This window comes from Salmo salar, chromosome 03 (genome assembly GCF_965601325.2).
Source record: "Salmo salar chromosome 03, fSalSal1, whole genome shotgun sequence".
Lineage (NCBI taxonomy): Eukaryota > Metazoa > Chordata > Actinopteri > Salmoniformes > Salmonidae > Salmo > Salmo salar.
In genome coordinates, this window is record NC_138293.1 from 77,156,161 (window position 1) to 77,173,843 (window position 17,683).

Sequence of the window (17,683 nt, forward strand, 5' to 3'; positions counted from 1 at the left end):
CTGCAACAAACTGTATCATTGGATATTTTTGTGTAGGCCTGTATGTGAGTTTCTGAGTTCTTTCCACAGTGTAGGCCTTCTCTATTGACAGACAGTGGGTATCTAATGTCATTGCAGTTCTTTTCACATAGGTAAACATATGCAAGTTTAGGTCATTTTCATTCCCATCGAAATAAACGTGAATCATACTGAAAAAAAATAAACGCAACATGCAACAATTAACGTGTTTACTGAGTTACTGTTCATAGAATCAGTCAATTGAAATACAGTCGTTAGGCCCTCATTTATAGATTTAACAAAAGGGCTTTATTACAAACAGAAATACTCCTACTTCTTGATATGGCACACCTGTCAAGTGACCGGATTATTTTGGCAAATGAGAAATGCCCACTAACAGGGATGTAAATAAATGTTGTGCACAAAATGTGAGAGTTAAGCTTTTTGTGCGTATGGATAATTTGTGGGATCTTTTATTTCAGCTCATGAAACATGGGACCAACACTACATGTTGCATTTATAATTTTGTTCTGTATGGACACTGCTGAGGTTCAGCTGAGGCCTTGGTGCAAAGTACTAATTTTGCCACTAGGGGGAGACAATGTCTAGCAAAATTTCCAGCAGCACAAAACTGTGCATCAACGAAGGCAGGGCTAAATAACATTGAGGAAAAAGTTTGAGCATTGCAGTGTGTATTTGGGTTCTTTAATTCCCCATACTGCTTCCATTGATTATTTCTGACGGGGAGAAACACATCACTGGTCACCCCCAAAAGCCAATTCCTCCTTTGGTCGCCTTTCCTTCCAGTTCTCTGCTGCCAATGACTGGAACGAACTGCAAAAATCTCTGAAGCTGGAGATTGCCCATCTTCCTCACTAGCTTTAAGTACCAGCTGTCAGAGCAGCTCACAGATCACTGCACCTGTTCATAGCCCATCTGTATACCTCATCCCCATACTGTATTTATTTATTTATTCTGCTCCTTTTGCACCCCAGTATCTCTACTTGCACATCTATCTTTTACACATCTACCATTCCAGTGTTTAATTGCCATATTGTAATTACTTTGCCACCAATGGCCTATTTATTGCCTTAATTCCCTTATTTTACATAATTTGCACTCACTGTATATGGACTTTTTGTTTTCTTTGGTTCTACTGTATTATTGACAGTATGTTTTGTTCATTCCATGTGTAACTGTGTTGTGTGTGTCTAACTGGTATGCTTTATCTTGGCCAGGTTGCAGTTGCAAATGAGAACTTGTTCTCAACTAGCCTACCTGGTTAAATAAAAGGTGAAATAAAAATAAATAAAAATCAACCTGACATTGGTACCAAATCAGGATTTCAATGATGTTGACTGTGGAATTACTGATAAATTGGTAACAAACAATTTGATTAACACCTTTGACTTGTAAATTCAAGAGTCCCTGCAAATGATTGATAACACAAACCTGTTTTATATCATGTTTTAATAAAGCTGATTGGATTCTTCAATATATCCCTCTTTCCATCCCATTAAATTACATTTCACCAGTGTTTTTCAGACATCTTTGAGAAACAGGCATTGAACTTCAATGAGACTAGTGCAGTACTTCAACCACCTATGTCCTTAAAACATTACTCTATTAAATATTCACTTCAGAAAACGAAATTAATGGTGTATCAAAAATAACGCTCCCAGTTCAACATTAAATATCAGTTAATTTTCTCCTTTGCTATGAGTAGATTATTGCACCAGAATTGCTGATTAGGAGCAGAATAAAAAGTAACATGTACATACATTTTTAATGAATATGAAAACAATGTCCTCAATAAAGTAAGGTGATAAAGACATAATAACAAAGCCTTATGACATTAAACAGATATACAACAAATGGAAATTATATCAGAGTACAGTGAACCAAGACCATCTATAGTATCAAATTCAGAAGACAACAATTACGGTTATATTTTCAAGTTAAGTGCACATCCTAAGTTAAGAAAAACTTAAAAGTATAAGCTCATTCCATTCTGTCTGCTTTGGATATAAAAATGTCTAACGGCACAGTGTTGTACAGTGGATACAAAAGCAGTTTTATAAGCAAATGATTCACATTTCAAAGTCATTGTAACGTCAGTAGTCTGACACCCTAGGTCATTAAAGTTCTCCCAATTTTTATGACTACATAGCAGAAATATGATTGGGCAACGAGAATGTAACACCTATCATTTCAATAATTACAACTGTGTACAAAACATGTCGTAAACCCCCTTAGAGTTGTAGGTCGAGAATAGTTAAATTCTCTAGATAGCTTCTCCCTTTTGAAGACAATGGTGTGGAAGGAACATAAATCTGGATCCTTGACAAAGGGCTTAGAGAAAAGGTACCGGTATGTGAAATCAAATAGAGATTGTAATGGAAGCAGGACGGAAATATTGTTGTGTCATTTCAAGTCAGGAATCATAATTCTTCATCCAAGTAGTTATTGCAACAAATTATAGACTTATTTTGAGAATAAAAATAAATGAATTGAAAAGGTTTTGATTAACACATACTATGTGCAACATTAAATAAGGTAGTGCAGTAATAATGGACAGAACAAATGGAATATATATATATATATATATATATATATATATATTTTTTTTGTTGTTAAACAACTGCATCGAAACCAAATCATTTAACCTGCAAATATGCTATCATCAGTCTAGGCATTATAATAGCTACAGTATGTCTTTCTCACAGGAAACATCAACATAACTTAGAGCCACTATATTTTTTGGCAAAGAAAAAAAAAAAAAAAGTATTTCCTCAGAATGCATGTTAAGCAAGACTTTGCTTGTGGATGTAAGGAAATGTTATTATTAAAAACATACATTTATATTGTTAAAACATTTTTTTTTAAATAAAACACACCAATCAGACCCAAGTATGTGCAAAAATTAACAGGAGGGTGTTTGACAAACCGTGGAGGGTCTATTGGGGTAGTGCACATATACTGTGGGTGTGTTTAAAGATCAGAAGCAGGTGGATGTGTGTATTCTTTCTCATTCAATTCATATCACAGTATGCTTTCATTTTTCTACTACATTTCCCTCTATATAGAGCTGGTTTTACTGATCATGATGGCGATTGAGTGGATAGAAATAGGTGTGTATACATTACATACAAACTAAAATTGTTTTATTTCCAGTATTAGTCACATGTTACTTGGCTTGCATATAAGCCGTTTTACCTCCGGGCCATGACGAGACCGACTGAAGGCCATGAACCAGGAAGTCCTCAGACGACCCTTCACCTTTGACTCCCTGCCTCAGGTGTAGTTCCTGCTTGACCAGAGTTCTTAGGTCCTACTCCTACATAGTTATTTATTAAACCACAATGATTGAGTCCTCAGACAGTCAGACACAACCCTAGAGACTAAGGCTGGATTCCATTCTGAAATCCTGGTTCCGTCCCTTTGTCCTTGACCTCTCCCAGTCATCAAGGGACTGGAAAGAAAGAATAAAGTAGAGATAAAATGGCAACCCTTCTGGTAGGCTAAATGAAGCCTTTGCTGTCTAATTATCTCTCATCCCAGTTTCCAGTCCCTTTAGATCTATAAGGAGACAGTTGTCAAGAAAAGAGGCAAGGGAGAATCATTTGAGAATGGAATGAATCCCTGCTCTGCAACACCTGCTGGACTGGCCTGGAACCTTTCAGAGCTGGTTTCAAATAACTCTGACCTGGGGGCTGTCCTATCTGCCTGTCTCCTCCACTGGTGCCTCCTGGCCCTCAGGCTGTCTCTCCTCCTCTTCCCCTTCCTGTGTACCCACCTCGCCGTTCTCCTGCGTGGGCTCGGGATCAGCCGGCACCTGGGGGGTCTTTGAGCTCTCAGGGGCCACGGAAACCGCCTCGCCTGGGATAGGTGGGGTGGGTTGTGGGACCCTCTCCTTGGAGAGATCCTCAGCCTGGCCCACGGAGCTGGTCTCACTGTGGGAGTCAGAGCCCCCCGCACCCTCGCGCCGGAACAGCCTCTGTCCTGCAAGTGGAGGAGGATAAGGAGGATTTATTGAATAGTAGTCTAAGATTTCCAGTATTTTTAATAAATAAAATACATCCCTTGATTTTAAGAGAATGACTGCGAAAGAACATCCCATCTATAGATTCTGTGAGACCATACCTGGCAGTCTCTTGGCATTGGAGGTAGGGGTTTCTGGCGACGCCAGCCCACCTGTCTGGGCCTTCATGGAGTAGGTGGGCTCTGTAGAGTCCAGGGAACCTATGGGAAACACACAGTCACTTATTATACCATCAGAATGCAGATGTACAGGAGCAACCTGGGAGCAGGCACACACACAGTTGTGTACCTGCAGCCAGGTTAAAGGTTCTGCCCTTCACAGTGCTCTGGAACGGAGAGAACCAGTTCAACACGGAGCCGACCAGAGGAATCTGTCTCAACACACCCTGAGAGAGAGAGAGAGAGATGATGCAATTTTTTAAATACAAATCAGTCCATAAAATGTGCATGTATACAAAGCATTGATTAATGTCATACACATACAAAAATGCACACACACACCTCCTCCATGAGTTTGTCCTGGTTGTCTTTCTGGAGCTGGAGCTCTGCCTCCTGGATGCCTTTCCTCACCACCTCTGTCATGTTCTCTAATAGCTAGTGACAAGACGGGACAGAAGAAAATAGTAATTTACAACTCAATCAATGCAATAGGATTGTAGTATTGCATAGATTTTTGATTACATTTTATCATCAAAAATCTATATAATCTGGAAGTACCAGCCATGTTGGAGGAAGTGACAGACTTTAGGTAAACAGAGTAGAAGGAGATAGCGTTACCCTGCCGTTCTCCTCTATGTCCCTCCCCAGGGTGGCTATCGTATCTACTAGCTCTGCCACGTCTAGGTCCTCCGTTGCCATGCCAATAAATATGCAGTCCTTCTCGGGTCCAAACTCCAGGCCTGAGGATGGAGGGAGAGAAGAGGTAAAGCAGGCAGAATCAGAACCAGGTCTGAATCATTCCTTGAATTGAGGGAAAGAACGAAATCTTGCGTTTCAGATGTGATAAAAGGAGCTCTGTGCTGTGGACAGGCACAGTACTGACCGGTGGAGAAGATGAGGTCTGCGTCCAGATCCCCTAGTTTCACCAGCAGCTCACTGTTGATCTTCTCCACCTCCAGCTGTCTCTTACTGTCGTTCAGCTCCTCAATCCTTGGCTCATACCTGAGTGGATACACACAATCATTTTGTGGACACATTGCTTTACACAAAATATTTTGGTTGCAGTTGCACATTATTTTACTGTACAGAAATGACCAGGTATTTACTATGAAATGGAATGGTAATTACATAGCTACTAATGATACTAATACTGAATGAATAACAGTATATTCCTACCTGACGGCTCCCAGGCCAGGCCAGCTGAGGTCCTCTATGTAACTGAGGGCAGAGTGGCGGTACACCTCCTCTCTGAAGTCCAGTCTGAGACGCAGCGTACAGTTCAGCACAGGAACCAGCTCAGTCAACCGCTCCACCAGCAGATCCACGTCACACCTCTGGGTCCCCAGGGCTGGGAGGGAACAGGTCAGAGGGCAGAGTTCAGAGGTCAACAGCTACAGGCTCAACAAAAGGAGAGTTGTGCCTGACTAACACCCACTATGGTGGGTGGATTGACTGACGATGATCAGGTGTTCTTCATTAACTGTACAGGTAAGTGTGTGGAATACAAATTATGGTATGTCTAACAGGTGAGTGTGTGTCTTACATGTGAATGTTTATTTTACAGGTGAGTGTGTGTCTTTCTTATGATGTGTGTGTGTGTGTCCTACAGGTGAGTCTGTGTGTGTTACCTGCGGCGGTCATAAGAGGGGTGAAGCGGACACAGGTGCCCTCGTCCTCCAACTCCACTATGTCTACCCCGCTGGCGGGCACCAGCTGTGCCAACCGCTCACACAGCTACAGGCAGACACAATCAATCAACCAACCAACCAAGATTGTCTCACTCATTACACATGTATACAAATGCTCACCCATCTGTTGAGGGTATCTAGCACTTCTCTCTCTCCAGCAAAGTAGCCCTCTACAGAACCACCACTCGATTCTGAGTAGAGGGAAGAGGACATAGCATTATGACCTATTACATATAACATGCCAAATTCAAATCCATACTACATTTATACGATACTCATTTGAATGCATTATTACATAATTCGATGTAAGTTGGATGTAGCTGAATAAGAGTTCCTGGTTAGTTGAGGAAAATGTGTTGGAACAGGAAGAGTAGTGTTAACCACTCACCTGCACTGGTCTCCTGGGAGAACCTGAACACAACTACTGGAGAGTTGAGCTCATCCTCCACCTGCAGCACAGGAAAGGAGAGACAGACACACAGGTAAGGTTCCACACATCCAGGATCATAACCTTTGACCTTTAAAACTCTTGTCATTAACATGCAAACAGGTGTACTGTGTGATAATGGGCCGGAGAAGCTGTGTGATGTGATGCTATGGAGATGCCTGGGTTTGAGACACACATCCTCTGTTTGAGCAGTCAAACTGGTCTGCATGGAGATAGTTAAATCATGCAACTTTAAAAAAAAAGTTAAATGTTTGGGCGTAAATGTCAATGACTATGACTTCCATTCACAATGGACATGGCTGTGTTCTCCATGGACTTTATATACATGACTAACTCTTACAACCTACGACACAACCTACGACAAATCCACAACTGACCATTATATTGTATGTACTGTGTATACTTTCTACATAAAATCATTGAGTCGGGAAAATGTTCGTTTTGGAGAAAATCTCAGCACAGAAAAGACACTACTCTTTCCTTCTGGTAATTTCTCCCCACCTGTAACAATTCACAGTAAGGGTATGTACTACCCAGTACCCATAGCAGGATTGACTGGTTGAAGTGTTACTGTTGTACCCAAACAGGGTAGTTATGTAAACACAGTGAGGTCCATCTTTGATGACACCTGGGCCAAAGTTCAACTTTAGAGTCATCAGGATTCTGTGAAGATGTAGTGGGGGGACAGGATATTCTCTGCTGTGCCTAAAACATGCCTGTAGGGATGATTGGACAGGAACCAGGAAGTGGACTGATTGCAGTTTTAGCAAATGAGTGCCCTCGATTTGAGCGGTGTCTCAAATACAGTGCCTTTCAGGGCATTCAGGTGGACAAACATGGTCAGGTACGGAGTGAAACAGAGAAAGAAAGGGGGGAGCAGGCAGGGGGAAGAGGGTTGGTCCCACCTACAATAGACAGAATGAGAGAGCCCAGCAAGTCCCGTAGAGAGCCCCCTGAGATCGGCGGGATCCGAGAGAGAGACACCACACCCTGTAACCAAGGCAACCCAACAGCTCACTATCTACAGTATACACACACTTCCTACACACGACACTCACTACAACAAACAGTACTCAAAGCTACCATCAACACAGTAACCAGACTCACACACTCCGCTTGTTCACCAGATCAGCTTTAGCAGTTACTGCACTGCACCGTTCCAATGATCTCGATATCATCTACATGTGTCAATCATATTCACACTCTGTTTCAGATTATATAAAGGGCACTATCTGCTCAGAGCTGATGCCTGTGAATAAGGTCTTTGTTTTGCGACAGTATGACGGAGGTCTCTGTTAGCGAGGCTCAGTGGTGTTTCTTTACCATAGTCAAAGCATCACGAAAGATCTGAGTCAAGCTCATCCTGATGACAAAACAGACGTCAGACGCCTGCATCTTTAGCTGTGTGTTATGTGTTAGAGTTGAGTGTGATCTTATGATTGTTTTCTTAAGTTATCGGATCTTAAAACTCAACAAGCAAAAGCTCATATATTGGGGGGCCTTCGTCATATGACCCACCTATGTGTAATGGCTTTATAGTGCCTTCGTTTACACTCATAGTGCGTTATAAAATACAATAAACAGCTTATGACTGCTTAGAACAGTCAATGCATAAATGCTTTCCACACACATTAATAGTAGTAGATAGTTAAACAGCAAGTTGTAGACCTACTGAAGTTTTTATGGAAGCCAGATTCTTCAGTTTCTCCAGAAGCTGTTGGCTCTACAGACAAAAAGAGATAGGTCAGTTTGTTAGCAGTTTGTTAGCAGTAAGGTGATATAAATTAATACAGATCGCTAACCCACATGCTAATTACTAACCCAAAGTACTTACGAGCTCTACAGCGTGTCTAATCTTCGCCACTATCCCATCATGGCCCAGGTACTGCAGGGAGAGCCAGAGAGGCAGGGCACGCAGCTTCTCTACTGGCTGGCTGGAGGTCAACCCGGCTGCCAGAGACTAAGACAGGAGAGAGAGAACTCAAATGGATAAGTGAAACCAAAAATCCCACCACATAGCTTACACCAATCCAGTCACATCAGATCTCTAGTAACTTCAAGGGAGGCAGGAAGGAAGGATGCAAGTTTAAAGGCCCTACAGCTACAGACAGGGAGAGAGTTAAGAGGGGATACCAAAGAAGAGAGAACAGGAAGGAGAAAGTGTACCAGGGCTGGGTCCTCGTGTCTGTAGAGGGTGACAGCTGGGACAGCAGGCAGGCCCAGCCACGGACCCAGAGTCAGGGTCATACTGTCACTCCTGGTGGCCGCCTGGGGACAGGGGAGGGGGCAAAGACACATAGTAGACATATGACATTACCGTACTATACAGGCATCTTAGAGTGTATTCATTTAGAGTTCTGAGGGTCACAGAATGGGAGAGCATATCCTATCCGTACCGTCACGGGGGACGAGACCTCCCCCAGAGCCAGGGTGGCCAAGTTGACCCTGAGAGACAGAAAAGACCAAGCAGTTATAAAGCATTTACAAACCACTCCAATATGGTTGATTAAAGACATATTAGAAGTATTACAAGTATGTGTAATGTTGTGACCCACCCTTCTATGTGGAGCCACATGCCATACTGTTCACACAGCTCCTTTAGACGGCCCAGCTTGTCTGTGTGTCCCGCCCCAGGGGTGCCTGGGAACACAGGCAGTGAGTACGCTCTGAGTCACTCTGCAGTACGTCTTGGTCAATATGTCAGTGATAGAGGGACTGACATGTTGATTTAACATTTATTTGACCAGGTAAGTCATACAATAACATCCTGGTTGGTCAAGGGGTAAACATTGTTTCACTTTAGGGTGTAAACCTGTGTGTTGCGACCATGTTGATGTCATGTTGTGTTGCTACCATGCTGTGTTGTCTTAAGTCTCTGTGTTGCGTTGTCTCTTGTTGTGATGTGTGTACACATACACACATTTTTTATTTTTTATCCCAGCCCCCGTCCCCACACGAGGCCTTTTGGTAGGTAGTCATTGTAAATAATACATTTGTTCATTAACTGACTAGTTAAATAAAGGTTACTTTTTTTTTTAAAGTGTGTCACCATGCTAGGTTTTTCAATATGCACACAACCTTGGAGAAAATAAAACACTTTTAAAGAGTAGATGTGTGTTCGTTGCCACTTCTTGTATTAAAAAGGTGATAGAATTCCCCACTAACCAGCATTGGCGATCAACAGCAATGGAAGCTTCCCAGTCTCCACATCCTCTCTGATCAGCTTGTCCAGCATTGCAATGTCCTGCAAACAGCAAAACACCCAGGGAGAAAGATATTGTTTTCCCATTTAAAAAAAAAAAAATCAGGGTAGTATGGTAGGTAGTACGCATACAGGCACCCCAGTATCCTAAATACATAAACAACAAAAAAAGAAACGTCCCTTTTCCAGAACCCTGTCTTTCAAAGATAATTCGTAAAAATCCAAATAACTTCACAGATCTTCATTGTAAAGGGTTTAAACACTCTTTCCCATGCTTGTTCAATGAACCATAAACAATTAATGAACATGCACCTGTGGAACAGTCGTTAAGACACTAACAGCTTACAGACGGTAGACAATTAAGGTCACAGTTATGAAAACTTAGGACACTAAAGAGGCCTTTCTACTGACCTTGAAAAACACCAAAAGAAAGATGCCCAGGGTCCCTGCTCATCTGCGTGAACGTGCCTTAGGCATGCTGCAAGGAGGCATGAGGACTACAGATGTAGCCAGGGCAATAAATTGCAATGTCTGTACTGTGAGACGCCTAAGACAGCGCTACAGGGAAACAGGATGGACAGCTGATCGTCCTTGCAGTGGCAGACCATGTGTAACAACACCTGCACAGGATCAGTACATCCGAACATCACACCCGCGGGACAGGTACAGGATGGCAACAACAACTTCCCGAGTTACACCAGGAACGCACAATCCCTCCATCAGTGCTCAGACTGTCCCAATAGGCTGAGAGAGGCTGGACAGAGGGCTTGTAGGCCTGTTGTAAGGCAGGTCCTCACCAGACATCACCGTCACCCATGGTCACAAACCCACCATTGCTGGACCAGACAGGACTGGAAAAAAGTGCTCTTCACTGACGAGTCGCGGTTTTGTCTCACCAGGGGTTGATGGTCGGATTCATCGTCGAAGGAATGAGCGCTACACCGAGGCCTGTACTCTGGAGCGGGACCGATTTGGAGGTGGAGGGTCCGTCATGGTCTTGGGCGGTGTGTCACATTATCATCGGACTGAGCTTGTCATCATTGCAGACAATCTCAACGCTGTGCGTTACAGGGAAGACATCCTCCTCCCTCATGTTTTACCCTTCCTGCAGGCTCATCCTGACATGACGCTCCAGCATGGCAATGCCACCAGCCATACTGCTCGTTCTGTGCGTGATTTCCTGCAAGACAGGAATGTCAGTGTTCTGCCATGGCCAGCAAATAGCCCGGATCTCAATCCCATTGAGCACGTCTGGGACCTGTTGGATCAGAGGGTGAGGGCTAAGGCCATTCCCCCACAGAAATGTGCAGGAACTTGCAGGTGCCTTGGTGAGGTAACATCTCACAGCAAAAACTGGCAAATCTGGTGCACCGCAGTACTTAATGCACCGCAGTACTTAATGCAGCTGGTGGCCACACCAGATACTGATTTTGACCCCCCCTTTGTTCAGGGACATATTATTCCATTTCTGTTAGTCACATGTCTATGGAACTTGTTCAGTTTTTGTCTCAGTTATTGAATCTTGTTATGTTCATACAAATATTTACACATGTTAAGTTTGTTGAAAATAAACAGTTGACAGAGAGAGGACGTTTCTTTTTTTGCTGTTATACATACACATATATATACATACATATATACATATACACACACACATATATACACACACATACATATATATATACATACATATATATACACACATATACATATACACACACACACACACACACACATACACTGCTCAAAAAAATAAAGGGAACACTTAAACAACACAATGTAACTCCAAGTCAATCACACTTCTGTGAAATCAAACTGTCCACTTAGGAAGCAACACTGATTGACAGAAATTTCACATGCTGTTGTGCAAATGGAATAGACAACAGGTGGAAATTATAGGCAATTAGCAAGACACCGCCAATAAAGGAGTGGTTCTGCAGGTGGTGACCACAGACCACTTCTCAGTTCATATGCTTCCTGGCTGATGTTTTGGTCACTTTTGAATGCTGGCGGTGCTTTCACTCTAGTGGTAGCATGAGATGGAGTCTACAACCCACACAAGTGGCTCAGGTAGTGCAGCTCATCCAGGATGGCACATCAATGCGAGCTGTGGCAAGGTTTGCTGTGTCTGTCAGCGTAGTGTCCAGAGCATGGAGGCGCTACCAGGAGACAGGCCAGTACATCAGGAGACGTGGAGGAGGCCGTAGGAGGGCAACAACCCAGCAGCAGGACCGCTACCTCCGCCTTTGTGCAAGGAGGAGCACTGCCAGAGCCCTGCAAAATGACCTCCAGCAGGCCACAAATGTGCATGCGTCTGCTCAAACGGTCAGAAACAGACTCCATGAGGGTGGTATGAGGGCCCGACGTCCACAGGTGGGGGTTGTGCTTACAGCCCAACACCGTGCAGGACGTTTGGCATTTGCCAGAGAACACCAAGATTGGCAAATTCGCCACTGGCGCCCTGTGCTCTTCACAGATGAAAGCAGGTTCACACGGAGCACGTGACAGAGTCTGGAGACGCCGTGGAGAATGTTCTGCTGCCTGCAACATCCTCCAGCATGACCGATTTGGCGGTGGGTCAGTCATGGTGTGGGGTGGCATTTCTTTGGGGGGCCGCACAGCCCTCCATGTGCTCGCCAGAGGTAGCCTGACTGCCATTAGGTACCGAGATGAGATCCTCAGACCCCTTGTGAGACCATATGCTGGTGCGGTTGGCCCTGGGTTCCTCCTAATGCAAGACAATGCTAGACCTCATGTGGCTGGAGTGTGTCAGCAGTTCCTGCAAGAGGAAGGCATTGATGCTATGGACTGGCCCGCCCGTTCCCCAGACCTGAATCCAATTGAGCACATCTGGGACATCATGTCTCGCTCCATCCACCAACGCCACGTTGCACCACAGACTGTCCAGGAGTTGGCGGATGCTTTAGTCCAGGTCTGGGAGGAGATCCCTCAGGAGACCATCCGCCACCTCATCAGGAGCATGCCCAGGCGTTGTAGGGAGGTCATACAGGCACGTGGAGGCCACACACACTACTGAGCCTCATTTTGACTTGTTTTAAGGACATTACATCAAAGTTGGATCAGCCTGTAGTGTGGTTTTCCACTTTAATTTTGAGTGTGACTCCAAATCCAGACCTCCATGGGTTGATAAATTGGATTTCCATTGATTATTTGTGTGATTTTGTTGTCAGCACATTCAACTATGTAAAGAAAAAAGTATTTAATAAGATTATTTATTTGATTCAGATCTAGGATGTTGTTTAAGTGTTCCCTTTATTTTTTTGAGCAGTGTATGTATGTACATACATACATACATACATACACACACACACACATATATATATACATACACACATACATATATACACACACATATATAGACACACACATATACACACACACATACTTCAAATTAGTGGATTCGGCTATTTTTGCTGGCAGGTGTATAAAAATCAAGCTCAGTGACATTCAACGTGGCACCATCATGGGATGCCACCTTTCCAACAAGTCAGTTTGTCAAATTTCTGCCCTGCTAGAGCTATCCCGGTCAACTGTAAGTGCTGTTATTGTGAAGTAGAAATGTCTAGGAGCAACAACAGCTCAGCCGCGAAGTGGTAGGCCACACAAGCTCACAGAACAGGACCACCAAGTGTTGAAGTGCGTAGCTCATAAAAATGATCTGTCCTCGGTTGCAACACACACTACCAAGTTCCAAACTGTCTCTGGATGGAATGTCAGCACAATAACTGTTCGTCAGGAACTTCATGAAATGGGTTTCCATAGCTGAGCAGCCGCACACAAGCCTAAGATCACCAGGCGCAATGCCAAGCATCGGCTAGAGTGGTGTAAAGCTCGCCGCCTTCTCTGGAGTGATGAATCACGCTTCCCCATCTGGCAGTCTGACGGACAAATCTGGTGTTGGAGGATGCCAGGAGCACACTACCTGCCCCAATGCATAGTGCCAACTGTAAAGTTCGGTGGAGGAATAATGGTCAGAGGCTATTTTTCATGGTTCGGGATAGGCCCCTTAGATCCAGTGAAGGGAAATCTTAACGCTACAGCATACAATGACATTCTAGACGATTCTGTGCTTCCAACTTTGTGGAAACAGTTTGGGGAAGGCCCTTTCCTGTTTCAGCATGACAATGCCCCCGTGCACAAAGTGAGGTCCATACAGAAATGGTTTGTCGAGATCGGTGTGGAAGAACTTGACTGGCCTGCAGAGCCCTGACTTCAACCCCATCGAACACCGACTGCGAGCCAGGCCTAATCGCCCAACATCAGTGTCCAACCTCACTAATGCTCGTGGCTGAATGGAAGCAAGTCCCCACAGCAATGTTCCAATATCTAATGGAAAGCCTTCCCAGAAGAGTGGAGGCTGTTATAGTAGCAAAGTGGGGGGGACCAACTCCATACTAATGCCCATCCTTTTGGAATGAGGTGTCCACATACTTTTGGTAATGTAGTGTACATTGTATGAGCCCTATCTAAATGAGGCTGATCTACCATTTGGTGCTGGGATCCAAACATGGTGTTACAGGGGACGGTGCACAGGCTGGACAGAGGCAGACCCAGCTGAGGAAGAGAGGATTTCTGTTAAAGTCAATCTACATCGAATAACTTCTGAAATATCTGCTCTTATAACACTAAAGTAATATCAAAAAGGTCTGTCTATGTGTCTTCATGTAAGAATACGCAATGCGTTTCTATGCCTGCTTCTACGCCTACTTGGCTGCAGAGGTGCTGTCCCAGGCCAGGCCTGCAGGTGGCGCTCTGGTAAATGACTGGCTGTCTGGAGTTGAGCACGGTGTAGCCCTCTGTGGAGTAGTCCTCATAGCGGGTGTTGATGACCAGGCGACACACCTTCAGCAGGCCCTCTCTGTCATCTTCATGGTAGTATGCTGAGCCACTCTCATACCTGGCAGGACATCAAAATTAGCAATGCACCAGGAACAAGCACACGCATGCACTTGACAGACAGACCCAGACACACCTGAAGAGTCTGCAGAGCCAGAGTGTTGTGTCAGACGCGATGCGTGTGATCAGCTTCCTGAGTCTCTCCCTGTCCAGCACGGAGATGTAGGCTGCTAGGCTGTGTCCTAGCAACGCCATGTGACCTTGCTCTCCGACATTCTGCATCCTGCTGGGGGACAAGACACACACAGGAAGTGAGGTCACAAAGACGTGATGTTGATAAACTGTATTATACTGATTGTATTGGGAATATTTAAGATGAATAAAGTTCATATACAGTGAAGAGTGATTAACACAATGCTTAGCATATTTATATGTTTTCACGTTCTGTTTGTGCAAGGTTCTGTTGATTGTGATTGACGCCAGAGTGGAGGTACAAGGACACTGATTATTACTGTATTCTGTGAAACACGGTGTGATTCTGTAGCAGCTGACAATGTCACTGCAATTTGTTTTGACTTCCTACAAGCCTCTTGGGCTGTTTTTTACAGAACACTTGGTACTGTCTGATTAGAATATAAAGGGCCTGTCTCCAAGAGGCCAGATAGTCATTTTCTCTGCCTCTGTTCTGGAGGCGTCTCCCTGTTGCAACTTTAATAAACCGGATAGATTTTTTATTGATATTATCAACGACTTCTTTTTGTTCACTTGGAAATTCTTATTATAGTGATAAGAAAATTCTAAGATGGCCTTCCAACTGACATATGCTCTCAGTAGTGGTGTTTTAATGTCAGACCTACCGATGGCTTGGCTTGTCTTCCTCCTCATCTTCATGCATGAGATTCTGGACCAGCTGGAGTATACTGGCCACATCCTGCCCACTGGAAGTTTGGAACAAAACACACAACGCGTTGCTTGAGGGAACTCAATGCTTCTGTGAAATACCATCCACATTTGTACGTGTGAGAGAGAGACAAAGAAAGATACTAGATTGAGAGTGAGAAACAAGGGTATCTGCTGTACTCACTCTCCCTGTAGGGGTCCAGGGATACTACTCCTGCTGAACTGTCGTCTATCTGCATCCGGTTCTGATGCCCTGGAGAGAAACAAACAAAACCAACAAGTCAGAAAGTCCTTCAGGTGTGTGCATCTGACTTGTGTTAACATACAGTATGTGCGAAGATATGTGTGTCATTAACAGCCAGTGTAATACTCGCCAATACATCTTCATGAACAAACACCAATTGATAAAAGCTTACTTTCGGCCATCCTCCAAGATCTTCATGGCCTCGTTGAGGTTCTTGCCCATTTCAGCGAGTGTGGGGTCGACCATCATCTACGGTCAGAAGTCAGAGACTGAGCAAAAAGACACTAAAGCAGATGGATACCTCATTCCATCTCAGAGTTAGACAGAGCCATAGCCAGAGACTAGCTAAAAACACATCTTTCAGTTCTCTCTCCCCCTAAAGCCTTATATTTAACACTAATCCTCCCTCTACCCTCCTCTGTCAACTATTGGACTGCACATTGAGGTGGATCAGAGGTATAGTAGACAGAGGTCAATATAATTGTTAACATTAGTCAAATATTGACATTGGCATGATGTAACAGACTCTACCATAGTCTAGCTCATGTTATTGCCAATTCCAGGCAACTGGAGAAGCAGTTGAAAGTAAATACAGTCTGACTATAACTTCTGTTCATTACCAGTGGTGCCTCAAGGCCCTAATTTATGTTTGAAATGATAATGGGTGTGGTTACGGATACACCTGTTATGTGATAGAGTTGGATTACCTGTCTGATTTCATCAAACCGGATTTTCTGCTTCTACAACATGCCACTCAATATATTTATGATCTGCCTAAATATTTGTCTTTCAGTAAATGTCTGTTAACCAATAAATAACATCCTTGATCATGATGACTCTCTGACTGTCTACTGAAGTATGTTCTGACCAGGGGAGTTTAAGAACTCTGACGCTTGTTCTATAACATGCATCGCTTGACGTACGATTTTGGAAACATAAGATACGTATCTTCCATATCAAATGAAAATACTACACAGCCATATCTCCAAGTTGCATTACTTGTTTACGGAAGACATAGGTGGCCACCTATGCTAAATAGCCATCTAGCATGCTCCAAATATCTGTGTGTAATCGTAACTGTGGAAAGTGTAGTTCGTCGACTGGAAGCACACACATATCTTGTGCGTATGTGCAAAACTGCAAAAGTAAGTGTATATTTTAATTTTATTGCTGATATGAAAAAGGGACATATCAGCATGTTTCGAAAATCGGTTTGAAAGCGATGATTATTGACCTTTCTAAATGTTAAAACACAGCATCGGAATTGTAGTTCAAAACGATTTCCCCAGTCGGAGCTCGTTTCCCCCCCCCCCCCCGTGTTCTCAGTTGTCTTGGGGGCGCTGAAGTCGGAGATTTCAGAGTTCCCAGTTGTTTGAACGCGGCAACTGCGCTAGTCAGTCAGCTATCCGTGACCACCCATAACAAATTAGCAGCATCGTCATCACGATGATAAGCTGTTTTATGAATGGAAGGTGGCAGCTTCTTAATTGACGACATAAGCCATGAAAAAACAAGGACATACAAGGGTTAAATGCCGCATTGCATTGCATTGCGTGAATAAAGGAAATACATCTAGTTCCGCGTAATTCTTAGCAATGACAGCAGGTTTACCGCTGTTGGTGCTGCTAGCCTAACTAGCATTGCTAGCCATAGTTTGCCTAGCGTTACCGCTTGGACCACACCAAGATTGACAGCTCGTTTGTGCTTACCCTGTGACGCGGTGGCTTCAGACAGTTGAAAAGCTTGAGAAAAGGGTACGCCGCCTATCCACTCTGTATGGACGTGGGAAATATTATAATATTGACGGCTGAACAGCTTCGTTATCCCGCTAAATCCTGTAAATTTTAACTTCCTGGACTGGCGCTCCGTATTCCACGCTGGCAGAGCTGACGTATCGCTACACCACCAATGTGGTGCTGTGTGTATCTTGATTGGCTGACGAGAAGACAGTGGCGTGCAGGGTTTTTAAATTGTGCCCCTGTAATACTTTGAGATAGCCTAGTAATTAATTCCTCCATTCAATGAAGTAATGATATATTTGGATGAAAGCAGGGCATCTAGTGCATAATGCACCAGTCCATCATAGACAGATAAGTGATTATTTCAGTGAAGGTAGGATGTATTCAAACAGAGGGAGAAGAAAACAG

The 17,683-nt window shown here is 43.9% G+C and overlaps 1 protein-coding gene across 3 annotated transcripts; it reads right to left on the bottom strand.

Annotated features, from left to right (window-relative positions):
• Window positions 1-1,450: 1,450 nt before the first annotated feature.
• On the bottom strand, window positions 1,451-17,473 carry LOC106596339 (pyridoxal-dependent decarboxylase domain-containing protein 1). 3 transcript variants are annotated; one of them, XM_045715425.2, is made up of 23 exons: window positions 17,246-17,473; window positions 15,709-15,785; window positions 15,477-15,545; window positions 15,250-15,330; window positions 14,529-14,675; window positions 14,264-14,453; window positions 14,042-14,110; window positions 9,499-9,577; window positions 8,889-8,973; window positions 8,730-8,778; window positions 8,500-8,601; window positions 8,168-8,293; window positions 8,006-8,056; window positions 6,274-6,334; window positions 6,006-6,076; window positions 5,826-5,931; window positions 5,374-5,545; window positions 5,081-5,199; window positions 4,816-4,937; window positions 4,540-4,632; window positions 4,328-4,424; window positions 4,141-4,239; window positions 1,451-3,999 (listed from the first exon to the last, which is right to left on the bottom strand). In XM_045715425.2, exons 2-23 carry the CDS (start codon window positions 15,783-15,785, stop codon window positions 3,716-3,718), a joined length of 2,349 nt encoding a protein of 782 aa, XP_045571381.2. In that variant the 5' UTR covers window positions 17,246-17,473; the 3' UTR covers window positions 1,451-3,715. The 3 variants fall into 3 exon arrangements, 2 of the variants coding, with proteins under 2 accessions (XP_045571381.2, XP_045571380.2); XM_045715424.2 differs by having other exon boundaries at window positions 14,529-14,678; XR_014391621.1 differs by lacking the exon at window positions 4,328-4,424 and having other exon boundaries at window positions 3,713-3,999; window positions 14,529-14,678.
• Between the last annotated feature and the right edge of the window lie 210 nt (window positions 17,474-17,683).